This window comes from Pongo abelii, chromosome 21 (assembly GCF_028885655.2).
Source record: "Pongo abelii isolate AG06213 chromosome 21, NHGRI_mPonAbe1-v2.0_pri, whole genome shotgun sequence".
NCBI lineage: Eukaryota > Metazoa > Chordata > Mammalia > Primates > Hominidae > Pongo > Pongo abelii.
The window spans coordinates 19,159,519-19,180,891 of record NC_072006.2 but is presented as its reverse complement, the minus strand read 5'-3'; the positions used below and the strand labels follow the sequence as shown (position 1 = coordinate 19,180,891).

Sequence of the window (21,373 nt, the reverse complement as noted above, 5' to 3'; positions counted from 1 at the left end):
GTAAATTCTGCCTCATTTAAGGCAATTTTTAAAATGCCAGGTGAGTCTTCCAAGCAATGCACAGAGGAAAGGAGCCCGAAGCATGGCTGCCTAGGAGAGAAGCAAGAGAGGCCTGTGTGTTCCTACATTCATCCCGCGGCTGCTGCTCCCTCTCCTGACACCCCCACTGCCTGCCAGGGGTCTCCGTGCACCTTCCACTGGGCCCCACACACAGTTACCAGGAGACTCCAGGTCCTTTCCTTCCCTGCTCACATCCCCTCCAGGAGCTTCCTCTTCCTGGAACAGGCATGCTCAACCCCACCTCAGGGCTTTTGCCCTGGCTGTTCCCCTCTGCCTGGGGCTTCTCAACCTCTCCAGTCTCATAAAGACCTCCCTGACCAGGGTCCAGTGGTCTCTCTCTAGCCCCTGTTCTATTTCACTTCCAACAGAGTGAGTGTAACTCCCTGATCCTAATTGTTGATCATAACCTACCATCCCCTACACACACTGTGTAGGAATTTACTGGGCAGCCATAACCACCAGCCACATGTGTCAAGGGACAATTGAAATGGGGCCAGTCCAAAATGATTCCTGGGATAAGTGTAAAGAATACACAGGGAATTTCAAAGATTTACAAAACCAAAAAAAAAAAAAAAAAAAAACAACACACATAAACGATCTCATTAATAATTGTTCCCATTAGCTGAAATAATATTGTGGTTGTATTAGGTTAAATAAATACTTTAAACAATACTTTTACCCATTTATTCTCTTCTTTTAAAATGTGTTTACTAGAAATTTTCAATTGCTCATGGGTTCATGTCACATCTCTGTGGGCAGCAGCTCTGCAATGTCACCTCTATGACTCATCAACCAGGTTCTGTCTTCAAGCCCTAGACCTTCTGGCATGGGGAGTAGCTGGTGATAAGTTTGTTTATTGAATAATGAGTTATGAAAACAGAATCCAATGACCTTTTCCAAAAAGGTTAATTCCCTTAAATTTGGCAAAGAAATTCTCCATATTAGGGTGTGGATAGGGTCTTCTGGAACCTTCTGAAATAACATCACTGCTCCAGAGATTTGGAGACCGTGACCAAGTGCTCCAGGATGCCCCTGATATCTGAAGACCCTGGGAGGCCAAACCCTGTATTTTTCCCTTTTCTGAGCAAACAGGAAGTCACATTGCTTTCACATTCAAAGGACCAGTGTCACCTCTGTGGAGACCCGGTGACTGAAGCTTGGAAGCACTGGGGAAGAGAGGCATGGCTCGGGGAGGCTGCAGTGAGGACAGGAGTGGGGAGGAGGGGGAGATGGAGGAGGAGGCCTGGGAGGGGCAGGGGGAACTGAGGCAGGGAGGGAGCTTGTGTTGGCAGAGGAGTGAAAGGAGAGATGGAGAAAGAGGGGATGGGCAGAAAAAGGAGGAGGAGTCAGGGACGGGGCATGGAGGTGGGTGAGGCTGGGCTGCCAAAGAAGGATAAATGCACAGCTGCCTGCTGGTCTGGGCTCCCCGCCTCAGGCTCTCACCCTCCTCTCCTGCAGCTCCAGCTCTGTGCTCTGCCTCTGAGGAGACCATGGCCTGGCCCCTGTGTACCCTGCTGCTCCTGCTGGCTGCCCTGGCTGAGGCCCTGGCCTGGAGCCCCAAGGAGGAGGATAGGATAATCCTGGGTCGCATCTATGACGCAGACCTCAATGATGAGTGGGTACAGCGTGCCCTTCACTTTGCCATCAGTGAGTACAACAAGGCGACCGAAGATGAGTACTACAGGCGCCCGCTGCGGGTACTGAGAGCCAGGCAGCAGGTGGGTGCTGCCTCCACCCGAGGGGTCCTGAGTCTGTTTGTTGCCCGACCCCCAAGATCATTCCCAGCAAATCAACACTGACACATTCATGATCTAGTTCTCAGATTCATTCAGATTTCCCTGACTCTCCGCTGATGGCCTTCATGCCTAAGCATGCTCCCGGGCCATATACTCAGCCACTGTCTGTCCTCTCAGCTTCCTTTAACCTGCAGCAGCCACTGTGTCTGTACCATGACCGTGGCATTTCCCAGGGTCCAGCAGGTGTGGATGGAGACTGTGCTGACTCTGGGTGGGCTTGATGCTGCTCAGGATGAGATCCAGGCCCTGAGGCTCATCCTCATCCCTGAGTCCCATCCACAGGGGCCACACAGGAACCTGGCTCCCTGTTCTGTAGAGCCCTGCTTCCCTCCCCAAGTCATGCCCTTGGGCACAACCCCTTAGGGCTAGTGGCCTTCACACTCAGGCGGGCTGACCACCCCCTACAGCCCAGGGTGGCTGAGTCCCTGCTGGGGTGGAACACACCTGACCCTTCCTCTAACAGCTGATGCAGAGTTAGACCTCAGCAAGATGAGGACAGCAGTCCCCCAGCAGAGCTGAGGAGGGTGTCAGGTCAGGAGGGAGCTTCAGCAGGGCTACTGGGCCCAGCTTCACCTGCATCCCATGGCAGAGCAGCAAATAGTGACACAGCCTTTAGAGCTCCTCCACCTTCTCCTGGAAATTCAAAGGAATCTCCATCAGCCCCATTTCTCCTCCTGTAGCTGTCAGCTGGGGCTCTCTCACTGCATACGAGGCACACTCCCTGGTGCCGTGGTCCCCGCTGGCCTGCATCTCCCACTCAAGCAGGACAGTAACTTGGAGTGAAGCACAGGGCATTGCAGACCATCAGGCCTGGAAGCCTATTTTATACATGGGTAAACTGATACTTGAGGGATCTCAGCAGTTCCTCCTTGTTCCAAAGAATCCCTTATCCCAGGTTTCTCCACAGCTCTGCCATGTTGTGTCTGGGAGAGGCCCTGTGCAGGGAAAGGGTTCAATTCTAGTCTGCAATTGTAAGACACGCAGGAGTGCTGCTGACTTGAGAAATGTATCTTGAATCTCACACTTGAAATGGTGGCATCTGGGAGGCCCCATTGACCCAAAATATCTGTGTGTGTGAAGCATCTGATTTCCTACTCTAAGTGAAGTAATAAATCTAGGTTAAATGGAGGGAATGAGATTTTTGGAAGTTAGCTGAAATTTTGTCATCAGACAGACTTCCTAGTAAAGATTCAGTGTTCCCTCACCCCTGAGCCACAGGTAGCAGAATTCAATGAATTATTTTACCCAGCACACAGAAAACAATGTTTAAGGGCGGGCATGAGGCTCAGCACCCTGCCAGCTCACAGGAAGACGGGGCTTGTGTGCCTTGTGGTGACATGTGGACAGCTCATGAAGCCCCTAAGCAAGTCCAGTGACTCAGCCACAGTGAAGTGCTTCTGAGTGCATGAAACTGATGGAGAGCGCTGTCCGTGTGTCCTGTTTTCTCATGTGTGTAGATCGTGGCCAGGACGAATTACTTCTTCGACATAGAGGTGGGCCGAACCATATGTACCAAGTCCCAGCCCAACTTGGACACTTGTGCCTTCCATGAACAGCCAGAACTGCAGAAGGTACATTCCTGATGTGGGTCCTGGGCCACTCATGCACTGCAGAGGGGTGCATATGTGTCAGCCTCTGCCCTACACATGTTTGGAGGGTGTGTGTGTGTGCAGGTGGGTATGTGGGGAGCCATGTATGCATGGATGTGTACGTGTTCATGTACTTGTGAGGGGGTGTACATGTAGGTGGGCGTGTGGAAAGGTGAACATGTATACACACATGTGCCATTGTATGCGGGGAGATCTATGGGAGCATGTGTGCCTGTGTGTGGGTGTGTGGGGGGAGTATGGGGCTTTGTACATAGATTCATGGGGATGAGGGGTCCAAGTGAGTTTACGTAGTTGTCTATGTATGTCCTTCCATGGTGAGGGAGGGGAGCAATGTGTTTGATTTACCAGGAAGGCTTTAGCTTGGGAATGGTTACTAGAAGGTCAACTCTGCCTGCTTTGGGGTGTTGCCTGTTGGACGGGAAGAAGCAGCTGTGGGGCTGTGTCCTAGGCAGGGAGAAGGGGCTCTGTCTAATCCCAGGCAGAGGCACCTGCATGCAGCCACAACCTCGATGATCACATTAGTGGGATCTAGAGGCCTGTTAGCTGGGAAGCCCTGGACCTGCGCCGCTCACCCAACACCAGCCTCTCCAAGGACCTGCTGGTTGTTGTGAAGTCTCCACTCAGGGGAGAGCCGCACTCTCCTTGTTGCCCTTTCCACATGCCCCAGCTCTTTGAGGGGGAGCTGCCCTGCCCTGGGTTCTTCCCTCTGTCCCCTCTTAGTGCTGGCCTGAGTGCTGGAGGTGGAAGGAGCTGGGGGAAGTGAGCCACCTCCCCATGTCCTGCACCCTTGCGGCTCCCAAGGCCTTGCACAGGCTGCTCCTCACAGGGTTGTGCTGGGACAGGACCCTGCAGGCTGGGGTGGGGGCCCAATGCCACCTGGTGGCTTGGAGCCTTGGGAGGGGCAATGGAACAGTCACTATTCATTCTAGTTCAGTGCTCTGGGACTCAGCAGGGGTGGGTGAGGGCCCAGTGTCTCACCTCCATCCTCCTCACCCAGGCTCTGACATTTCATGCCTGGGCATCTTCCCCTTTAACTGTAACCCACAGTGATTGGTGTTCTCTCTTCCCTTTCACAGAAACAGTTGTGTTCTTTCACGATCTATGAAGTTCCCTGGAATAAAAGAAGTTCCCTTGTGAAATCCAGGTGTCAAGAAGCCTAGGGATCTGTGCCAGGCCATTTGCACTGGCCACCTCCAACTCCTACCCCCTGTAGTGCTTCCACCCCTGCACTGGTGGCCCCCACCCTGCGGGAGGCCTCCCCATCCACCTGTGCCAGGAGACAGACAGAGAAGGCCGCAGGAGGCCTTTGTTGCTCAGCAGGGGGTTCTGCCCTCCCGCTTTCCTTCTTGCTTCTCATAGCCCTGGTACATGGTACACACACCCCCAACTCCTGCAATTAAACAGTAGCATCGCCTCTCTCTCAGTTCTTGGCTGTCTGGGGATGTGCACACAGGCAGGGTTTCTGCAGTTCCTTTATGAAGCCTCCTTATTCTGCTGGTGTGGAGATCAGAGGAGTATCTGGGAGCTGACGCCACAGCAAGGTCACCAGGGGAGCTGCTGCCACTTTCGGAGACCTGAGCTTCAGAACAGGGAGACAGCAGCCAGGGGCTGGGAACCCAGGCCTTCAGCTGCAGCAGCCCCTAGTGAGGGGGTCAGGGCGAGGAGGGGGCCCAGGCAGCTGCCCCAGAAGCTGGGTTGCTGCTTTGGTCTGAGGTCCTGGTCCGACCAGGAGGAGGGGGCTGGCTGTGTCCACAGGCAGGGGCCAGGCCTCGGTGGAGCTCGCCAGGCTGTAGATTCCATCTGTGCTTGCAGAGTGGAGCAGAGTCCAGGGACTGAGCTGCTCTCATGAAATCCCCTAGACACTAAATAGATAGCGATCGAAGTGTAGTTCTTTCCACAGGAGACTTTAGGCCCCTACATGGAAAGAAAGTCCAAAAGTGTGTGTGTGTGTGTGTGTGTGTGTGTGTGTGTAACTGGGAAAAATGCCACCCAAACCAAAGACGGGCAAGATTACCCAGAGGAAGCAGCGCCTGCTGTCATCCATCCTGGGAGGGTGCGCCCCAGGCTGGGAGGTTGTCTCCTACGCTAGGAAGCTGTGCCCTAGAAGAGTTTTACACTTTTTCATCCAGACGCCCTTTCGCTGGACTTGGGTTTAAAAAGAGCACTCAGGTTAGGCTTCTTGACAGGGATGGAGAAGCTAAAACACAAATGGATGTGACATGCACTGGACACTCGATTTTTTCACAAAGGATCTTTTAGTTAATAAATAACATCACCTTAGTGTCAAAACCATTCTGTAGAATAGCGGGTAGTTGCGCTGCAAACAAGAGGCTACAGTCCTAAGACCCCGCCCATTGCACCGCCTTTCCCATTGCCATTTCAGGGCAGAGGGGTGCAGCCCTCAGGGCAGTACCACTGGGAAGGGTTCTCAACTGTCTTCCATGCCTAGAGCTGTGTTGACCAAGAGTGGCTGCCATGAACACCGAGGGGGAAATGACAAAGGGGAAACTGCCCAAACAGCCCTGAGGCCAGCACCCCATGTGCCGCACATAGAAAGCCAGGAGGAGCATGGTTTGTTAGGGAGAGTGGGGAGCACCTGCTTCATTTCCCCTCCACCCCCACGGGATTTAACCAAGGTTTTGGGTTGAAGAAAGTGAAGCAGCGCCCAGGAGGCCATCAGCTGAGGAGATTTGAGTTTGGGCCTTACCCGGTGTAGGGGGTTCGGGGGGTGCACACACTGATTTAGGCTTCTGTTGGAAGAGAGGGGCTGAGAGCAGAGCAGCATGTGCCCAGGAATCGTGGTCAGGAGCGCAGTCTTCCCTGCATGGAGATCCTCATGGTTCTCTACCTGGTGCAGGGTCTGTCTTCACATAAGCAACCACCATCCAAGGACACAAGGAACAGGTGATTTTGTGTAAACCACTAACTTTTCTGACAACTCTCTTCCTGGGGAAGTGGAGGGGGAAGTCTGGCCCTGTAGAGGGCTCCTTCCACCATCTCCCTGTGTGTCTGTACCCTAGGAGGGGAGCAGGGGACAGGGAAGCTTAAAGGTGAGCATGTGGGTCTTCGTCTTCTGGACCAAGCTGAGAGTCTGGGCTCTCTCTGGAAGCTACCAGGTTTTGGGAGTAAAAAAGCCTCCTAGGGGTCATGTTTTGGAAATATTGCACCCCTTCTAAGAGTTCCTTTAGCAAAAATAATGTCACACATTCTTGCTAAAAGAGTAAAAACCACAGAGGTTAGAAACTCCACCTTCAGCCTAGACAAATCACTCTGGAAGGAGAGATAAGTCCATTGGAGGCCTGGGAAGTAGGAATCAGTGCGGACATTCCTTGGGCAGGTGGATTCTCAACACTATGACCACAAGCAACCCAGGTTCCATGAGGTCTAAGGCTTACATAATACAGACGGTTATCTGCATGAAAAATAGCACAATATAACCAAACAGAAACTAAGCACAAAAGTTAGTGTTTATTTAGGAAGAGGAAATAAGTCACAACAAATTAGTCACTTTAAAATCCTGAAAAATACTACAATCATCCCAAATTCTGGAAAATAATATACATCTTAGTGCGTTCAGTCACTAAAACAGATTTTGCAGTCAACAGACTCAGGATTATGGGCTTGTAGCAAAAAGGGAATAAATTCACAGCAAGAAACCTGGGATGACTCAAAAAACAAAGAGGTTATTATAAGACTATGGGGAGGGATTTTTAAGGCTGTAGTGATGGACTCACAGCATAGCAGTCATTAGTGTAAAGCAGCCAGTGTCAAGTCTGGTCTGCAAAGTGGACCTAGGTCCTGTGTCTCTAGAACCTATAAAGTCCAGCCAGATGTGGAATATTCCATCCAGAAACCCCTTCTCTGTAGCTCTGTGCTTCTGTGTAAAGCTGGATAGAGATCCTCCAGGCAGTGGGATATTCTTCTTACTGATAAGCAAAGTTCCTGACAGCCCATGATGCTAGAGAACAAGGTCTTCCATTGAGTCAGAAAGCAGTCATCAGCCAAGGAAGAGGCTGTTTGACATTTCAAACCTGCAGCTTGAGAAAAACATTGTTTCCAGTTCATGATGCCACCGACTTTGACCCCATCAGTCAATCCATTCACACTGCCGATGAAAGGGCAGATTTGCCCTTCCTAAATTTGTGTTCTTTTTACTTGCTAACATAATATTTGTATTAATTAACTACTTGACACAACAGTGTAACAAGTTATTTCTATGTCTTCATACTCAACTATTGAGTCACTATTTGCTTCATCACATGACATTGATTTTATAATAGAATTTAATTTAAATATAGCAGAAAGATAAACCACTAATCACATTCCACTAAGTTTAATCACTTTAAAGTTCTGATAAACACTACAATAATCCAAAATTATGAAATAGTACAGTCAATCCTACTTGTGAAAATCATGGTTTATAACATTGTCTTTCTGCTTCAAAACTCACATTGGTAATATTATGCAAATTTGTCTGACTCTTGTCTAATTTGGAAAAGCTTCCAGTTTTATTTTATGTGAGTGCTAAGATTTTAGTATTTTCTAAATTTTCTTGACTTAAGATTGATGATCTTAAAGACTCTATTGACAGTGCTCACTAAACATAGCCATTTTAAAACTCTCACTGTTGCAGTGGGCTTCAAAATTGGGCAAGTGTATAATGATATTCTATATCCATTACCTTATGAATGTGCAGAAAGAGTTTCTCCTGAAAGAAGTATTTCTTCAAGCCATTTAGTGTTGGTCAAAGTTTTACACCTGTGTTGTCTGGAGCTGTGAGATTTCATCAGGATAAGAGGAGGATGGAGGCCAAGTCTGATCCACTGGGTTTGTGCCACCTCACAGGCAAGCATCCTTGCTGTGAGTAGTTCACTACACAGGTCTGTACCCTACAAATGTGAAAATCAAGAAATTCTATCTCATTAAATTCCCATAAAAATAAAACAATTTGGGTCTCACTTGGGTAAAATGAAAAACCAAATAAATAAAATAAAAACAAATTGCATGGTACACTAACTATTGTACATACAATATTAGTGAGTACATTTTCAGGAGGATAACACTTTCATTTTTGACTAGGTGTCAAAAAAAACCCAATCTTTTGGGGCCGATTTTCAGCCTTGTTTTTTTTTTGTTTTTTTTTTCTTTATTATTATTATTATTATTATTATTATACTTTAGGCTCTATGGTACATGTGCGCAACGTGCAGGTAAGTTACATATGTATACATGTGCCATGCTGGTGCGCTGCACCCACCAACTCGTCATCTAGCATTAGGTATATCTCCCAGTGCTATCCCTCCCCCCTCCCCCCACCCCACAACAGTCCCCGAAGTGTGATGTTCCCCTTCCTGTGTCCATGTGTTCTCATTGTTCAATTCCCATCTATGAGTGAGAATATGCGGTGTTTGGTTTTTTGTTCTTGCGATAGTTTACTGAGAATGATGATTTCCGATTTCATCCATGTCCCTACAAAGGACGTGAACTCATCATTTTTTATGGCTGCATAGTATTCCATGGTGTATATGTGCCACATTTTCTTAATCCAGTCTATCATTGTTGGACATTTGGGTTGGTTCCAAGTCTTTGCTATTGTGAATAATGCTGCAATAAACATACGTGTGCATGTGTCTTTATAGCAGCATGATTTATAGTCCTTTGGGTATATACCCAGTAATGGGATGGCTGGGTCAAATGGAATTTCTAGTTCTAGATCCCTGAGGAATCGCCACACTGACTTCCACAAGGGTTGAACTAGTTTACAGTCCCACCAAGAGTGTAAAAGTGTTCCTATTTCTCCACATCCTCTCCAGCACCTGTTGTTTCCTGACTTTTTAATGATTGCCATTCTAACTGGTGTGAGATGGTATCTCATTGTGGTTTTGATTTGCATTTCTCTGATGGCCAGTGATGGTGAGCATTTTTTCATGTGTTTTTTGGCTGCATAAATGTCTTCTTTTGAGAAGTGTCTGTTCATGTCCTTTGCCCACTTTTTGATGGGGTTGTTTGTTTTTTTCTTGTAAATTTGTTGGAGTTCATTGTAGATTCTGGATATTAGCCCTTTGTCAGATGAGTAGGTTGCGAAAATTTTCTCCCATTTGGTAGGTTGCCTGTTCACTCTGATGGTAGTTTCCTTTCCTGTGCAGAAGCTCTTTAGTTTAATTAGATCCCATTTGTCAATTTTGGCTTTTGTTGCCATTGCTTTTGGTGTTTTAGACATGAAGTCCTTGCCCATGCCTATGTCCTGAATGGTATTGCCTAGGTTTTCTTCTAGGGTTTTTATGGTTTTAGGTCTAACATTTAAATCTTTAATCCATCTTGACTTAATTTTTGTATAAGGTGTAAGGAAGGGATCCAGTTACAGCTTTCTACATATGGCTAGCCAGTTTTCCCAACACCATTTATTAAATAGGGAATCCTTTCCCCATTTCTTGTTTTTGTCAGGTTTGTCAAAGATCAGATAGTTGTAGATATGTGGCATTATTTCTGATGGCTCTGTTCTGTTCCATTGATCTATATCTCTGTTTTGGTACCAGTACCATGCTGTTTTGGTTACTGTAGCCTTGTAGTATAGTTTGAAGTCAAGTAGCGTGATGCCTCCAGCTTTGTTCTTTTGGCTTAGGATTGACTTGGTGATGCGGGCTCTTTTTTGGTTCCATATGAACTTTAAGGTAGTTTTTTCCAATTCTGTGAAGAAAGTCATTGGTAACTTGATGGGGATGGCATTGAATCTGTAAATTACCTTGGGAAGGATGGCCATTTTCATGATATTGATTCTTCCTACCCATGAGCATGGAATGTTCTCCCATTTGTTTGTATCCTCTTTTATTTCCTTGAGCAGTGGTTTGTAGTTCTCCTTGAAGAGGTCCTTCACATCCCTTGTAAGTTGGATTCCTAGGTATTTTATTCTCTTTGAAGCAATTGTGAATGGGAGTTCACTCATGATTTGGCTCTCTGTTTGTCTGTTATTGATGTATAAGAATGCTTGTGATTTTTGTACATTGATTTTGTATCCTGAGACTTTGCTGAATTTGCTTATCAGCTTGAGGAGATTTTGGGCTGAGACAATGGGGTTTTCTAGATATACTATCATGTCATCTGCAAACAGGGACAATTTGACTTCCTCTTTTCCTAATTGAATACCCTTGATTTCCTTCTCTTGCCTAATTGCCCTGGCCAGAACTTCCAAAACTATGTTGAATAGAAGTGGTGAGAGAGGTCATCCCTGTCTTGTGCCAGTTTTCAAAGGGAATGCTTCCAGTTTTTGCCCATTCGGTATGATATTGGCTGTGGGTTTGTCATAAATAGCTCTTATTATTTTGAGATACGTCCCAATAATACCTAATTTATTGAGAGTTTTTAGCATGAAGCATTGTTGAATTTTGTCAAAGGCCTTTTCTGCATCTATTGACATAATCATGGGGTTTTTGACTTTGGTTCTGTCTATATGCTGGATTACATTTATTGATTTGCGTATATTGAACCAGCCTTGCATCCCAGGGATGAAGCCCACTTGATCATGGTGGATAAGCTTTTTGATGTGCTGCTGGATTCTGTTTGCCAGTATTTTATTGAGGATTTTTGCATCAATGTTCATCAAGGATATTGGTCTAAAATTCTCTTTTTTGGTTGTGTCTCTGCCAGGCTTTGGTATCAGGATGATGCTGGCCTCATAAAATGAGTTAGGGAGGATTCCCTCTTTTTCTATTGATTGGAATAGTTTCAGAAGGAATGGTACCAGCTCCTCCTTCTACCTCTGGTAGAATTCGGCTGTGAACCCATCTGGTCCTGGACTCTTTTTGGTTGGTAAGCTATTGATTATTGACACAATTTCAGCTCCTGTTATTGGTCTATTCAGAGATTCAACTTCTTCCTGGTTTAGTCTTGGGAGGGTGTATGTGTTGAGGAATTTATCCATTTCTTCTAGATTTTCTAGTTTATTTGCGTAGAGGTGTTTGTAATATTCTCTGATGGTAGTTTGTATTTCTGTGGGATCGGTGGTGATATCCCCTTTATCATTTTTTATTGCATCTATTTGATTCTTCTCTCTTTTTTTCTTTATTAATCTTGCTAGCGGTCTATCAATTTTGTTGATCCTTTCAAAAAACCAGCTCCTGGTTTCATTTATTTTTTGAAGGGTTTTTTGTGTCTCTATTTCCTTCAGTTCTGCTCTGATTTTAGTTATTTCTTGCCTTCTGCTAGCTTTTGAATGTGTTTGCTCTTGCTTTTCTAGTTCTTTTAATTGTGATGTTAGGGTGTCAATTTTGGATCTTTCCTGCTTTCTCTTGTGGGCATTTAGTGCTATAAATTTCCCTCTACACACTGCTTTGAATGCATCCCAGAGATTCTGGTATGTTGTGTCTTGGTTCTCGTTGGTTTCAAAGAACATCTTTATTTCTGCCTTCATTTCGTTATGTACCCAGTAGTCACTCAGGAGCAGGTTGTTCAGTTTCCACGTAGTTGAGCGGTTTTGAGTGAGATTCTTAATCCTGAGTTCTAGCTTGATTGCACTGTGATCTGAGAGATAGTTTGTTATAATTTCTGTTCTTTTACATTTATTGAGGAGAGCTTTACTTCCAAGTATATGGTCAATTTTGCAATAGGTGTGGTGTGGTGCTGAAAAAAATGTATATTCTGTTGATTTGGGGTGGAGAGTTCTGTAGATGTCTATTAGGTCTGCTTGGTGCAGAGCTGAGTTCAATTCCTGGGTATCCTTGTTGATTTTCTGTTTCGTTGATCTGTCTAATGTTGACAGTGGGGTGTTAAAGCCTCCCATTATTAATGTGTGGGAGTCTAAGTCTCTTTGTAGGTCACTCAGGACTTGCTTTATGAATCTGGGTGCTCCTGTATTGGGTGCATATATATTTAGGATAGTTGGCTCTTCTTGTTGAATTAATCCCTTTACCATTATGTAATGGCCTTCTTTGTCTCTTTTGATCTTTGTTGGTTTAAATTCTGTTTTATCAGAGACTAGGATTGCAACCCCTGCCTTTTTTTGTTTTCCATTTGCCTGGTAGATCTTCCTCCATCCTTTTATTTTGAGCCTATGTGTGTCTCCACACGTGAGATGGGTTTCCTGAATACAGCACACTGATGAGTCTTTATCCAATTTGCCAGTCTGTGTCTTTTAATTGGAGCATTTAGTCCATTTACATTTAAAGTTAATATTGTTATGTGTGAATCTGATCCTGTCATTATGATGTTAGCTGGTTATTTTGCTCGTTAGTTGATGCAGTCTCTTCCTAGTCTCTATGGTCTTTACAATTCGGTATGATTTTGCAGTGGCTGGTACCGGTTGTGCCTTTCCATGTTTAGCGCTTCCTTCAGGAGCTCTTTTAGGGCAGGCCTGCTGGTGACAAAATCTCTCAGCATTTGCTTGTCTGTAAAGGATTTTATTTCTCCTTCACTTGTGAAGCTTAGTTTGGCAGGATATGAAATTCTGGGTTGAAAATTCTTTTCTTTAAGAATGTTGAATATTGGCCCCCACTCTCTTCTGGCTTGTGGGGTTTCTGCCGAGAGATCCGCTGTTAGTCTGATGGGCTTCCCTTTGATGGTAACCCAACCTTTCTCTCTGGCTGCCCTTAACATTTTTTCCTTCATTTCAACTTTGGTGAATCTGACAATTATGTGTCTTGGAGTTGCTCTTCTCGAGGAGTATCTTTGTGGCGTTCTCTGTATTTCCTGAATCTGAATGTTGGCCTGTCTTGCTAGATTGGGGAAGTTCTCCTGGATAATATCCTGCAGAGTGTTTTCCAACTTGTTTCCATTCTCCCCGTCACTTTCAGGTACACCAATCACATGTAGATTTGGTCTTTTCACATAGTCCCACATTTCTTGGAGGCTTTGCTTGTTTCTTTTTATTCTTTTTTCTCTAAACTTCCCTTCTCACTTCATTTCATTCATTTCATCTTCCAGGGCTCATACCCTTTCTTCCATTTGATCACATCGGCTCCTGAGGCTTCTGCATTCTTCACATAGTTCTCGAGCCTTGGTTTTCAGCTCCATCAGCTCCTTTAAGCACTTCTCTGTATTGGTTATTCTAGTTATACATTCTTCTAAATTTTTTTCAAAGTTTTCAACTTCTTTGCCTTTGGTTTGAATACCCTCCCGTAGCTCGGAGTAATTTGATCGTCTGAAGCCTTCTTCTCTCAGCTCGTCAAAGTCATTCTCCATCCAGCTTTGTTCCATTGCTGGTGAGGAACTGCGTTCCTTTGGAGGAGGAGAGGTGCTCTGCTTTTTAGAGTTTCCAATTTTTCTGCTCTGTTTTTTCCCCATCTTTGTGGTTTTATCTACTTTTGGTCTTTGATGATGGTGATGTACAGATGGGTTTTTGGTGTGGATGTCCTTTCTGTTAGTTTTCCTTCTAACAGACAGGACCCTCAGCTGCAGGTCTGTTGGAGTACCTGGCCGGCCGTGTGAGGTGTCAGTCTGCCCCTGCTGGGGGGTGCCTCCCAGTTAGGCTGCTCGGGGGTCAGGGGTCAGGGACCCACTTGAGGAGGCAGTCAGCCCATTCTCAGATCTCCAGCTGCGTGCTGGGAGAACCACTGCTCTCCTCAAAGCTGTCAGACAGGCATATTTAAGTCTGCAGAGGTTACTGCTGTCTTTTTGTTTTTCTGTGCCCTGCCCCCAGAGGTGGAGCCTACAGAGGCAGGCAGGCCTCCTTGAGCTGTGGTGGGCTCCACCCAGTTCAAGCTTCCAGGCTGCTTTGTTTACCTAAGCGAGCCTGGGCAATGGCGGGCGCCCCTCCCCCAACCTCGCTGCCGACTTGCTCTTTGGTCTCTCACTGCTGTGCTAGCAATCAGCGAGACTCCGTGGGCGTAGGACCCTCTGAGCCAGGTGCGGGCTATACTCTCCTGGGGCACCGTTTCCTAAGCCCGTCGGAAAAACACAGTATTCGGGTGGGAGTGGCCCGACTTTCCAGGTGCCATCTGTCACCCCTGGAAAGGGAACTCCCTGACCCCTTGCGCTTCCTGAGTGAGGCAATGCCTTGCCCCTCCTTCGGCTGGAGCATGGTGCACTCACCCACTGACCTGCACCCACTGTCTGGCACTCCCTAGTGAGATGAACACGGTACCTCAGATGGAAATGCAGAAATCACCCATCTTCTGCGTCGCTTGCGCTAGGAGCTGTAGACCGGAGCTGTTCCTATTCGGCCATCTTGGCTCCTCCAAGTATGATGACCTTCAGCCTTCTTAAAGACAATAAATTCCAAACAAAATTTCCTATCCCATCAAACTGAGCTTCATAAGAAAGTAGAAAAAAAAATCTTTTCCAGACAAGCAGTCACTGAGAAAATGTGTTACCACTAGACTAGCTTTACAAGAGATGCTTAAGGAAGTTCTAAACATGAAAATAAGAGAACAATACCTACTTTTGCAAAAATACAGTTAAATACATAGCTCAGAGGCAGTATATAGCAACAACACAATAGATACTACAAGGAAACCAGCTGTCACCTTCATGGTAGGATCGAAAACTCACATATAAATATTAACCTTGGCTGGGCACAGTGGCTCGCACCTGTAATCTCAGCACTTTGAGTGGCCGAGGCAGGCAGATCACAAGGTCAAGTGTTTGAGACCAGCCTGGCCAGCATGTTGAAACCCAGTCTCTACTAAAAATACAAAAAAATTAGCTGGGCATGTTGGTGCACGCCTGTAATTCCAGCTACTTGGGAGGCTGAGGCAGGAAAATCACTTGAACCCAGGAGGCAGAGGTTGCAGTAAGCCGAGATCGTGCCATTGTCCTCCAGCCTAGATGATAGAGCAAGACTCGGTCTCAAACAAACAAACAAACAAAGAAATATATTAACTTTGACTATAAACAGCCTAAATGCCCCACTTAAAAGGCACAGATTACAAGTTGTATTTAAAAATCCTGACCCATCCATCTGCTGTCTTCAAAAACATCCATCTCACACATAATGACACCCATAGTCTCAATATAAAGGGTTGGAGGGAGATCTATCACACAAATAGAAAACAAAAAAGGGAGAGGTTTGCTATTTTTACATCAGATGAAACAGACTTTAAACCCAAAACAGCAACTTAAACAGTACAAAGGAGGGCATTACATGATGAGAAAGGGTTCAATTAAATGAGAAGACTTAATTATTCTTAAACATATATGCACCCAACATTGCAGCCCCCAGATTCATAAACAAGTATGCCCAGGCCTACAAAGATAATTAGCCACAGAATAATAATGGGATACTTCAACATCCCACTGGCAGTGTTAGATAGATCATCGATGTAGAAAACTAACACAGAAATTCCGGATTTAAATTTGATACTTGATCAATTAGACCTAATAGACATGTACAGAATACTCCACCCATCAAACACAGAACATACATTCTCCTCATGGGACCACAGAGCATACTCTAAGAGAGACCACATGCTCAGCCATAAAACAAGTCTCAATAAACTAAAATAAGAAAATCATACTAACTGCACTCTCAGACCACAGTGGAATAAAAATAGAAATCAATACCAATAAGACAAAATGAAATAAAAATAGAAATCCATATCAAAGAGAGTTGCTGAAGCCACAATATTACCTGAGTAATAGGAACTATGGCCAGGAACTGCTTTGCAGACTTGGACTTGTGTGTGGGTGTCATTTCTGGGTGTCCCAGCCTACCCCCTTTGTCAGTTGGGAGGTGTGTCCCAGCAGTTTTGAGCTGCTGGTCTGAATGGGGAGTGTGGGCCACAGCTCCCTTATCTTGCAAATAAATTGGCAAAGCAACAACCCCCCTCAAGTCCAAGCCTCGGCATATTTCCCAGCATTCAACACTTCCACTTGCCTGAAATAAGGGCCTGGCACCCCTCCCATGCAAAGACCTTGTTGCAACAGCCATTTCTCCACTCTGCAGCACATTTTTTTGTTCCTCACTGAGGGACATATTTCCAGGCATTTGGCCTATCTGCTCACCTAGATTAAGATCCTGGGTCACACCTCCATTGCTGTGAAGACATCTTGTTGCAGAAGCACCCTCTTCACTCCACAACCAGGCATAATTTCAAGAATTTGTAGGGAAAAGAAAGAGCGATCAGACTGTTACTGTGTCTATGTGGAAAGGGAAGACATAAGAAACTCCATGTTGACCTGTACTGTGAACAATTGCTTTGCCCTCAGATGCTGTTAATCTGTAACTTTGCCCCAACCTCTTTGCCCCAACCTTGAGCTCACAAAAGCATGTGTTGTATGGAATCAAGATTTAAGGGATCTAGGGCTGTGCAGTATGTGCCTTGTTAACAAAATATTCACAAGAAGTATGCTTGGTAAAAGTCATCGCCATTCTGCAGTCTCAATAAACCAGGGGCACAATGCACTGTGGAAAGACACAGGGACCTATGCCCTGGAAAGCTGGGTATTGTCCAAGGTTTCTCCCCATGTGATAGTCTGAAATATGGCCTCGTAGGATGGGAAAGACCTGACAGTCCCCCAGCCTGACACCTGTGAAGGGTCTGTGCTGAGGAGGATTAGTAAAAGAGGAATGCCTCTTGCAGTTGAGATAGAGGAGGGCCACTGTCTCCTGCCTGCCCCTGGGAACTGAATGTCTTGGTATAAAACCCAGTTGTACATTTGTTGAATTCTGAGATAGGAGAAAAACCGCCCTATGGTGGGAGGTGAGATATGTTGGCAGAAATGCTGCTCTGTTACTCTTTACTCCACTGAGATGTTTGGGTGGAGAGAAACATAAATCTGGTCTATGTGCACATCCAGGCATAGTACCTCCACTTGAACTTATTTGTGACACAGATTTCTTTGCTTACATATTTTCTTGCTGACCTTCTCCCTAATATCACCCTGCTCTCCTACTGCATTCCTCTTGCTGACAGAGTGAAAACAGTGATCATTAAAAACTGAGGGAACTCAAGAGACCGGTGCTGGTGCAGGTCCTCTGTATGCTGAGCGCTGGTCTCCTGGGCCCACTTTTGTTTCTCTATACTTTGTGTCTGTGTCGTATTTCTTTTCTCAGTCTCTCATCCCACCTGACAAGAAATAACCACAGGTGTGGAGGGGCAGGCCCCCTTCAGAATTCAGTGCACACCCTCACATGGATTAGGAGCATAAATTGCCTTTTGCTTCTAATGCAGAGATCTTGGTGCATCTGTACTTTTCTACTCCTCTCCAGGACAGAGTTTCAAGCATTCAGCACACCTGCTCTACTGAACTGGAACCCTGAGTCACTTCTCTTGTCCTGTGCAGAAATCTTGGAACAGCAGTGCCCTCTCTGTCATGCTCAGGGATATTTCCAGGCATGCTGACTACCCACTTAGCTGGAAAAGGAACCTGAGCTGCCCCTCCCTTTATATGAAGAGATCTTGGTGCAGCAGCAGCCTCTCCATTCCATGCTGTACACATTCCCAGGCATTTGGAGAACCTTCTCACCTGGATAAGGAGCCTCAGCCACCCCTCCCTTCAGGTGCATAGGTCTTGAATCAGCAGCACCCACTGTGCCCCATGACTGGACATATCTTCAGGCATGTGGAGTATTGGCTTTTCTAGATAATGAGGGTAGGTTACCACTCCCTTTCCAGATAAAGAACACTGGGCAGCAGAGGATTATCCCCTCCATAACCAGGCACATCTCTGGATGTTTTGCAGCTGTCTTTTTATCTGCCCTCAGAGCTAGTGCTTTCACCTACCTCTGGTGTACATGTAGACAAGTCTGCATTCTCTGGCCCAAGCCAGCTTGGTCCCTCAGTCCAGGAGTGTACAGGGAGCTCACACCACTGTGCATTCCACAACATAGCCCATTGCCTGAGGCAACAGAAAGCATCTTACCATAAACAAAGATAAAATATATGCCCCATCTGAATCAACCTTAGCTGGTTCTCATCCATAAGCACCACCCACTGGCTTGGAAAATAAATGGCACAATCTAATAGAAAATCTACAGACAGAAATGCATTGCACTGGAGAATGAGATAAGCATCCTGAGACCTCGGCCATACTGGATTTGTAGGAGGCAGTGAACCCACTCATGCATCCCTACACCACTACTACAACCAACACCTAAGAAAGCCAGCATACGAAGACTATCTATAATCAAGGAACATACACAGAATCTTTGACAATGAAAGCACCCAGAACCAAAGTTGAACCCTACACAGCACACATTATACACATTCTCAAGAGAGAAAAGGAAAAAACCAAAACATCCCTTCCAAATGAAAGTAAATTTAAAAATTAGAAACAGAGATAGCCTTTGCAGATGAGAAGGAACCAGTGAAAAAATTCCAAAAGTATGGAAAAGCAGAGTATAGCAATACCTCAAAAGGACCACACTAACTCTCCAGCAATTGTTCTTCATGAAAATAATTTTTTTGAAATGCCTGATAAAGAATTTAAAATACTGATTTTTAAAAAGCACAAAATAATCCAAGAGAAAGTTGAAAACCAACATAAATCAGAAATACAATTCAAGATATGAAAGAGGAGACAGATTTTTTAAAACCCATACAACTACTAGAAATAAAAAATGTATTGGTAAAATTAAAAAAATTCAGTTAAAAGCATCAGTAGCAGGCTTAATCAAAGCAGAAGAAATTATTTCAGAGATGGAAAGTAGGTCTTTCAAATTAACCCAGTCAGAAAAAAATAAAGGAAAACAAATTTTAATGATTAAAGCTTTCAAGAAATATGGAACCACATAAAAAGCATGTAAAACTAGGAGACATAGGTATTCCAGAGACAGAAGGAAAGGTAAAAAATATAGAAAAATCTATAAATGAGACAAAGAAGGTAATTATATAATGATAAAGAAATTTATTTGAGAAGATCTAACAATTCCAAATACATTTGCACCAAACATTGGAACACCTAGATTCATAAAACAGATACTACTTCACCTAAAAAAGAGATAGATACCAATACAGTATTAGTAGGGGACTTCAATATCCCACTGACAGAAGTAGACAGTTCATTGAGGCAGAAAATCCACAAAAAAAATTCTGGAATTAAGTTGAACTCTAAAGCAAATGGACCTAACAGATGTTTACAGAATATTCTACCCTACAAACTCAGAATAAACAGTCTTATCACATATGCATAAAACATTCTCAAAAGTATACCATATGCTAGGCCACAAGTAAAATCTCAATATATATAAAAAATTGAAATAACATCAAGTACCTTCTTGAACCACAGTAAGATAAAAATACAGATCAACACTAAACAGAATACTCAAAACTATACAAATACATGAAAAGTAAATGATCTGCTTCTGAATGACTGTTCGGTCAATGATGAAATTAAGACCCACATCAAAAAAATTGTAAATGAATAAAAACAAAGATATGGCTTTCAAAAATATCTGAAAAACAACCAGATCAGTGCTAAGTGGGAAGTTTATAACATTAACTGCCTATATGAAAAAGATAGAAAGATCTCAAATAACCAACTTAAGGTTATAGGTGAAGAAACTTGAGAAAAAAGTGCTTAAAAGAGCTGATGGAGCTGAAAACCAAGGCTCGAGAACTATGTGAAGAATGCAGAAGCCTCAGGAGCTGATGCGATCAAATGGAAGAAAGGGTATCAACGATGAAAGATGAATTGAATGAAATGAATCAAGAAGGGAAGTTTAGAGAAAAAAGAATGAAAAGAAATGAGCAAAGCCTCCAAGAAATATGGGACTATGGGAAAAGACCAAATCTACGTCTGACTGGTGTACCTGAAAGTAACGGGGAGAATGGAACCAAGTTGGAAAACACTCTGCAGGATATTATCCAGGAGAACTTCCCCAATCTAGCAAGGCAGGCCAACATTCAGATTCAGGAAATACAGAGAACGCCACAAAGATACTCCTCGAGAAGAGCAACTCCAAGACACATAATTGTCAGATTCACCAAAGTTGAAATGAAGGAAAAAATGTTAAGGGCAGCCAGAGAGGAAGATCGGGTTACCCTCAAAGGGAAGCCCATCAGAATGACAGTTGATCTCTCGGCAGAGACTCTAGAAGCCAGAAGAGAGTGGGGGCCAATATTCAACATTCTTAAAGAAAGGAATTTTCAACCCAAAATTTCATATCCAGCCAAACTAAACTTCATAAGTGAAGGAGAAATAAAATCCTTTACAGACAAGCAAATGCTGAGAGATTTTGTCACCAGCAGGCCTGCCCTAAAAGAGCTCCTGAAGGAAGCACTAAACATGGAAAGGCACAACTGGTACCAGCCACTGCAAAATCATGCCAAAATATAAAGACCATCGAGACTAGGAAGAGACTGCATCAACTAACGAGCAAGATAACCAGCTAACATCATAATGACAGGATCAAATTCACACATAACAATATTAAATTTAAATGTAAATGGACTAAATGCTCCAATTAAAAGACACAGACTGGCAAATTGGATAAAGAGTCAAGACCCATCAGTGTGCTGTATTCAGGAAACCCGTCTCATGTGCAGAGACACACATAGGCTCAAAATAAAAGGATGGAGGAAGATCTACCAAGAAAATGGAAAGCAAAAAAAGGCAGAGGTTGCAATCCTAGTCTCTGATAAAATAGAATTTAAACCAACAAAGATCAAAAGAGACAAAGAAGGCCATTACATAATGGTAAAGGGATCAATTCAACAAGAAGAGCTAACTATCCTAAATATATATGCACCCAATACAGGAGCACCCAGATTCATAAAGCAAGTCCTGAGTGACCTACAAAGAGACTTAGACTCCGACACATTAATAATGGGAGATTTTAACACCCCACGGTCAACATTAGACAGATCAATGAGACAGAACGTCAACAAGGATACCCAGGAATGGAATGCAGCTCTGCACCAAGCGGACCTAATAGACATCTACAGAACTCTCCACCCCAAATCAACAGAATATACATTCTTCTCAGCATCACACTGAACTTACTCCAAAATTGACCATATTGTTGGAAGTAAAGCA

General features: G+C 44.6%; 1 protein-coding gene across 1 annotated transcript; it reads left to right on the top strand.

Moving 5' to 3' along the window:
• The first annotated feature begins 1,481 nt into the window (after positions 1-1,481).
• On the top strand, positions 1,482-4,880 carry LOC112130365 (cystatin-SA-like). The gene is made up of 3 exons (XM_054542384.1): positions 1,482-1,778; positions 3,314-3,427; positions 4,543-4,880. Exons 1-3 carry the CDS (start codon positions 1,551-1,553, stop codon positions 4,624-4,626), a joined length of 426 nt encoding a protein of 141 aa, XP_054398359.1. The 5' UTR covers positions 1,482-1,550; the 3' UTR covers positions 4,627-4,880.
• The last annotated feature ends 16,493 nt before the right edge of the window (positions 4,881-21,373 follow it).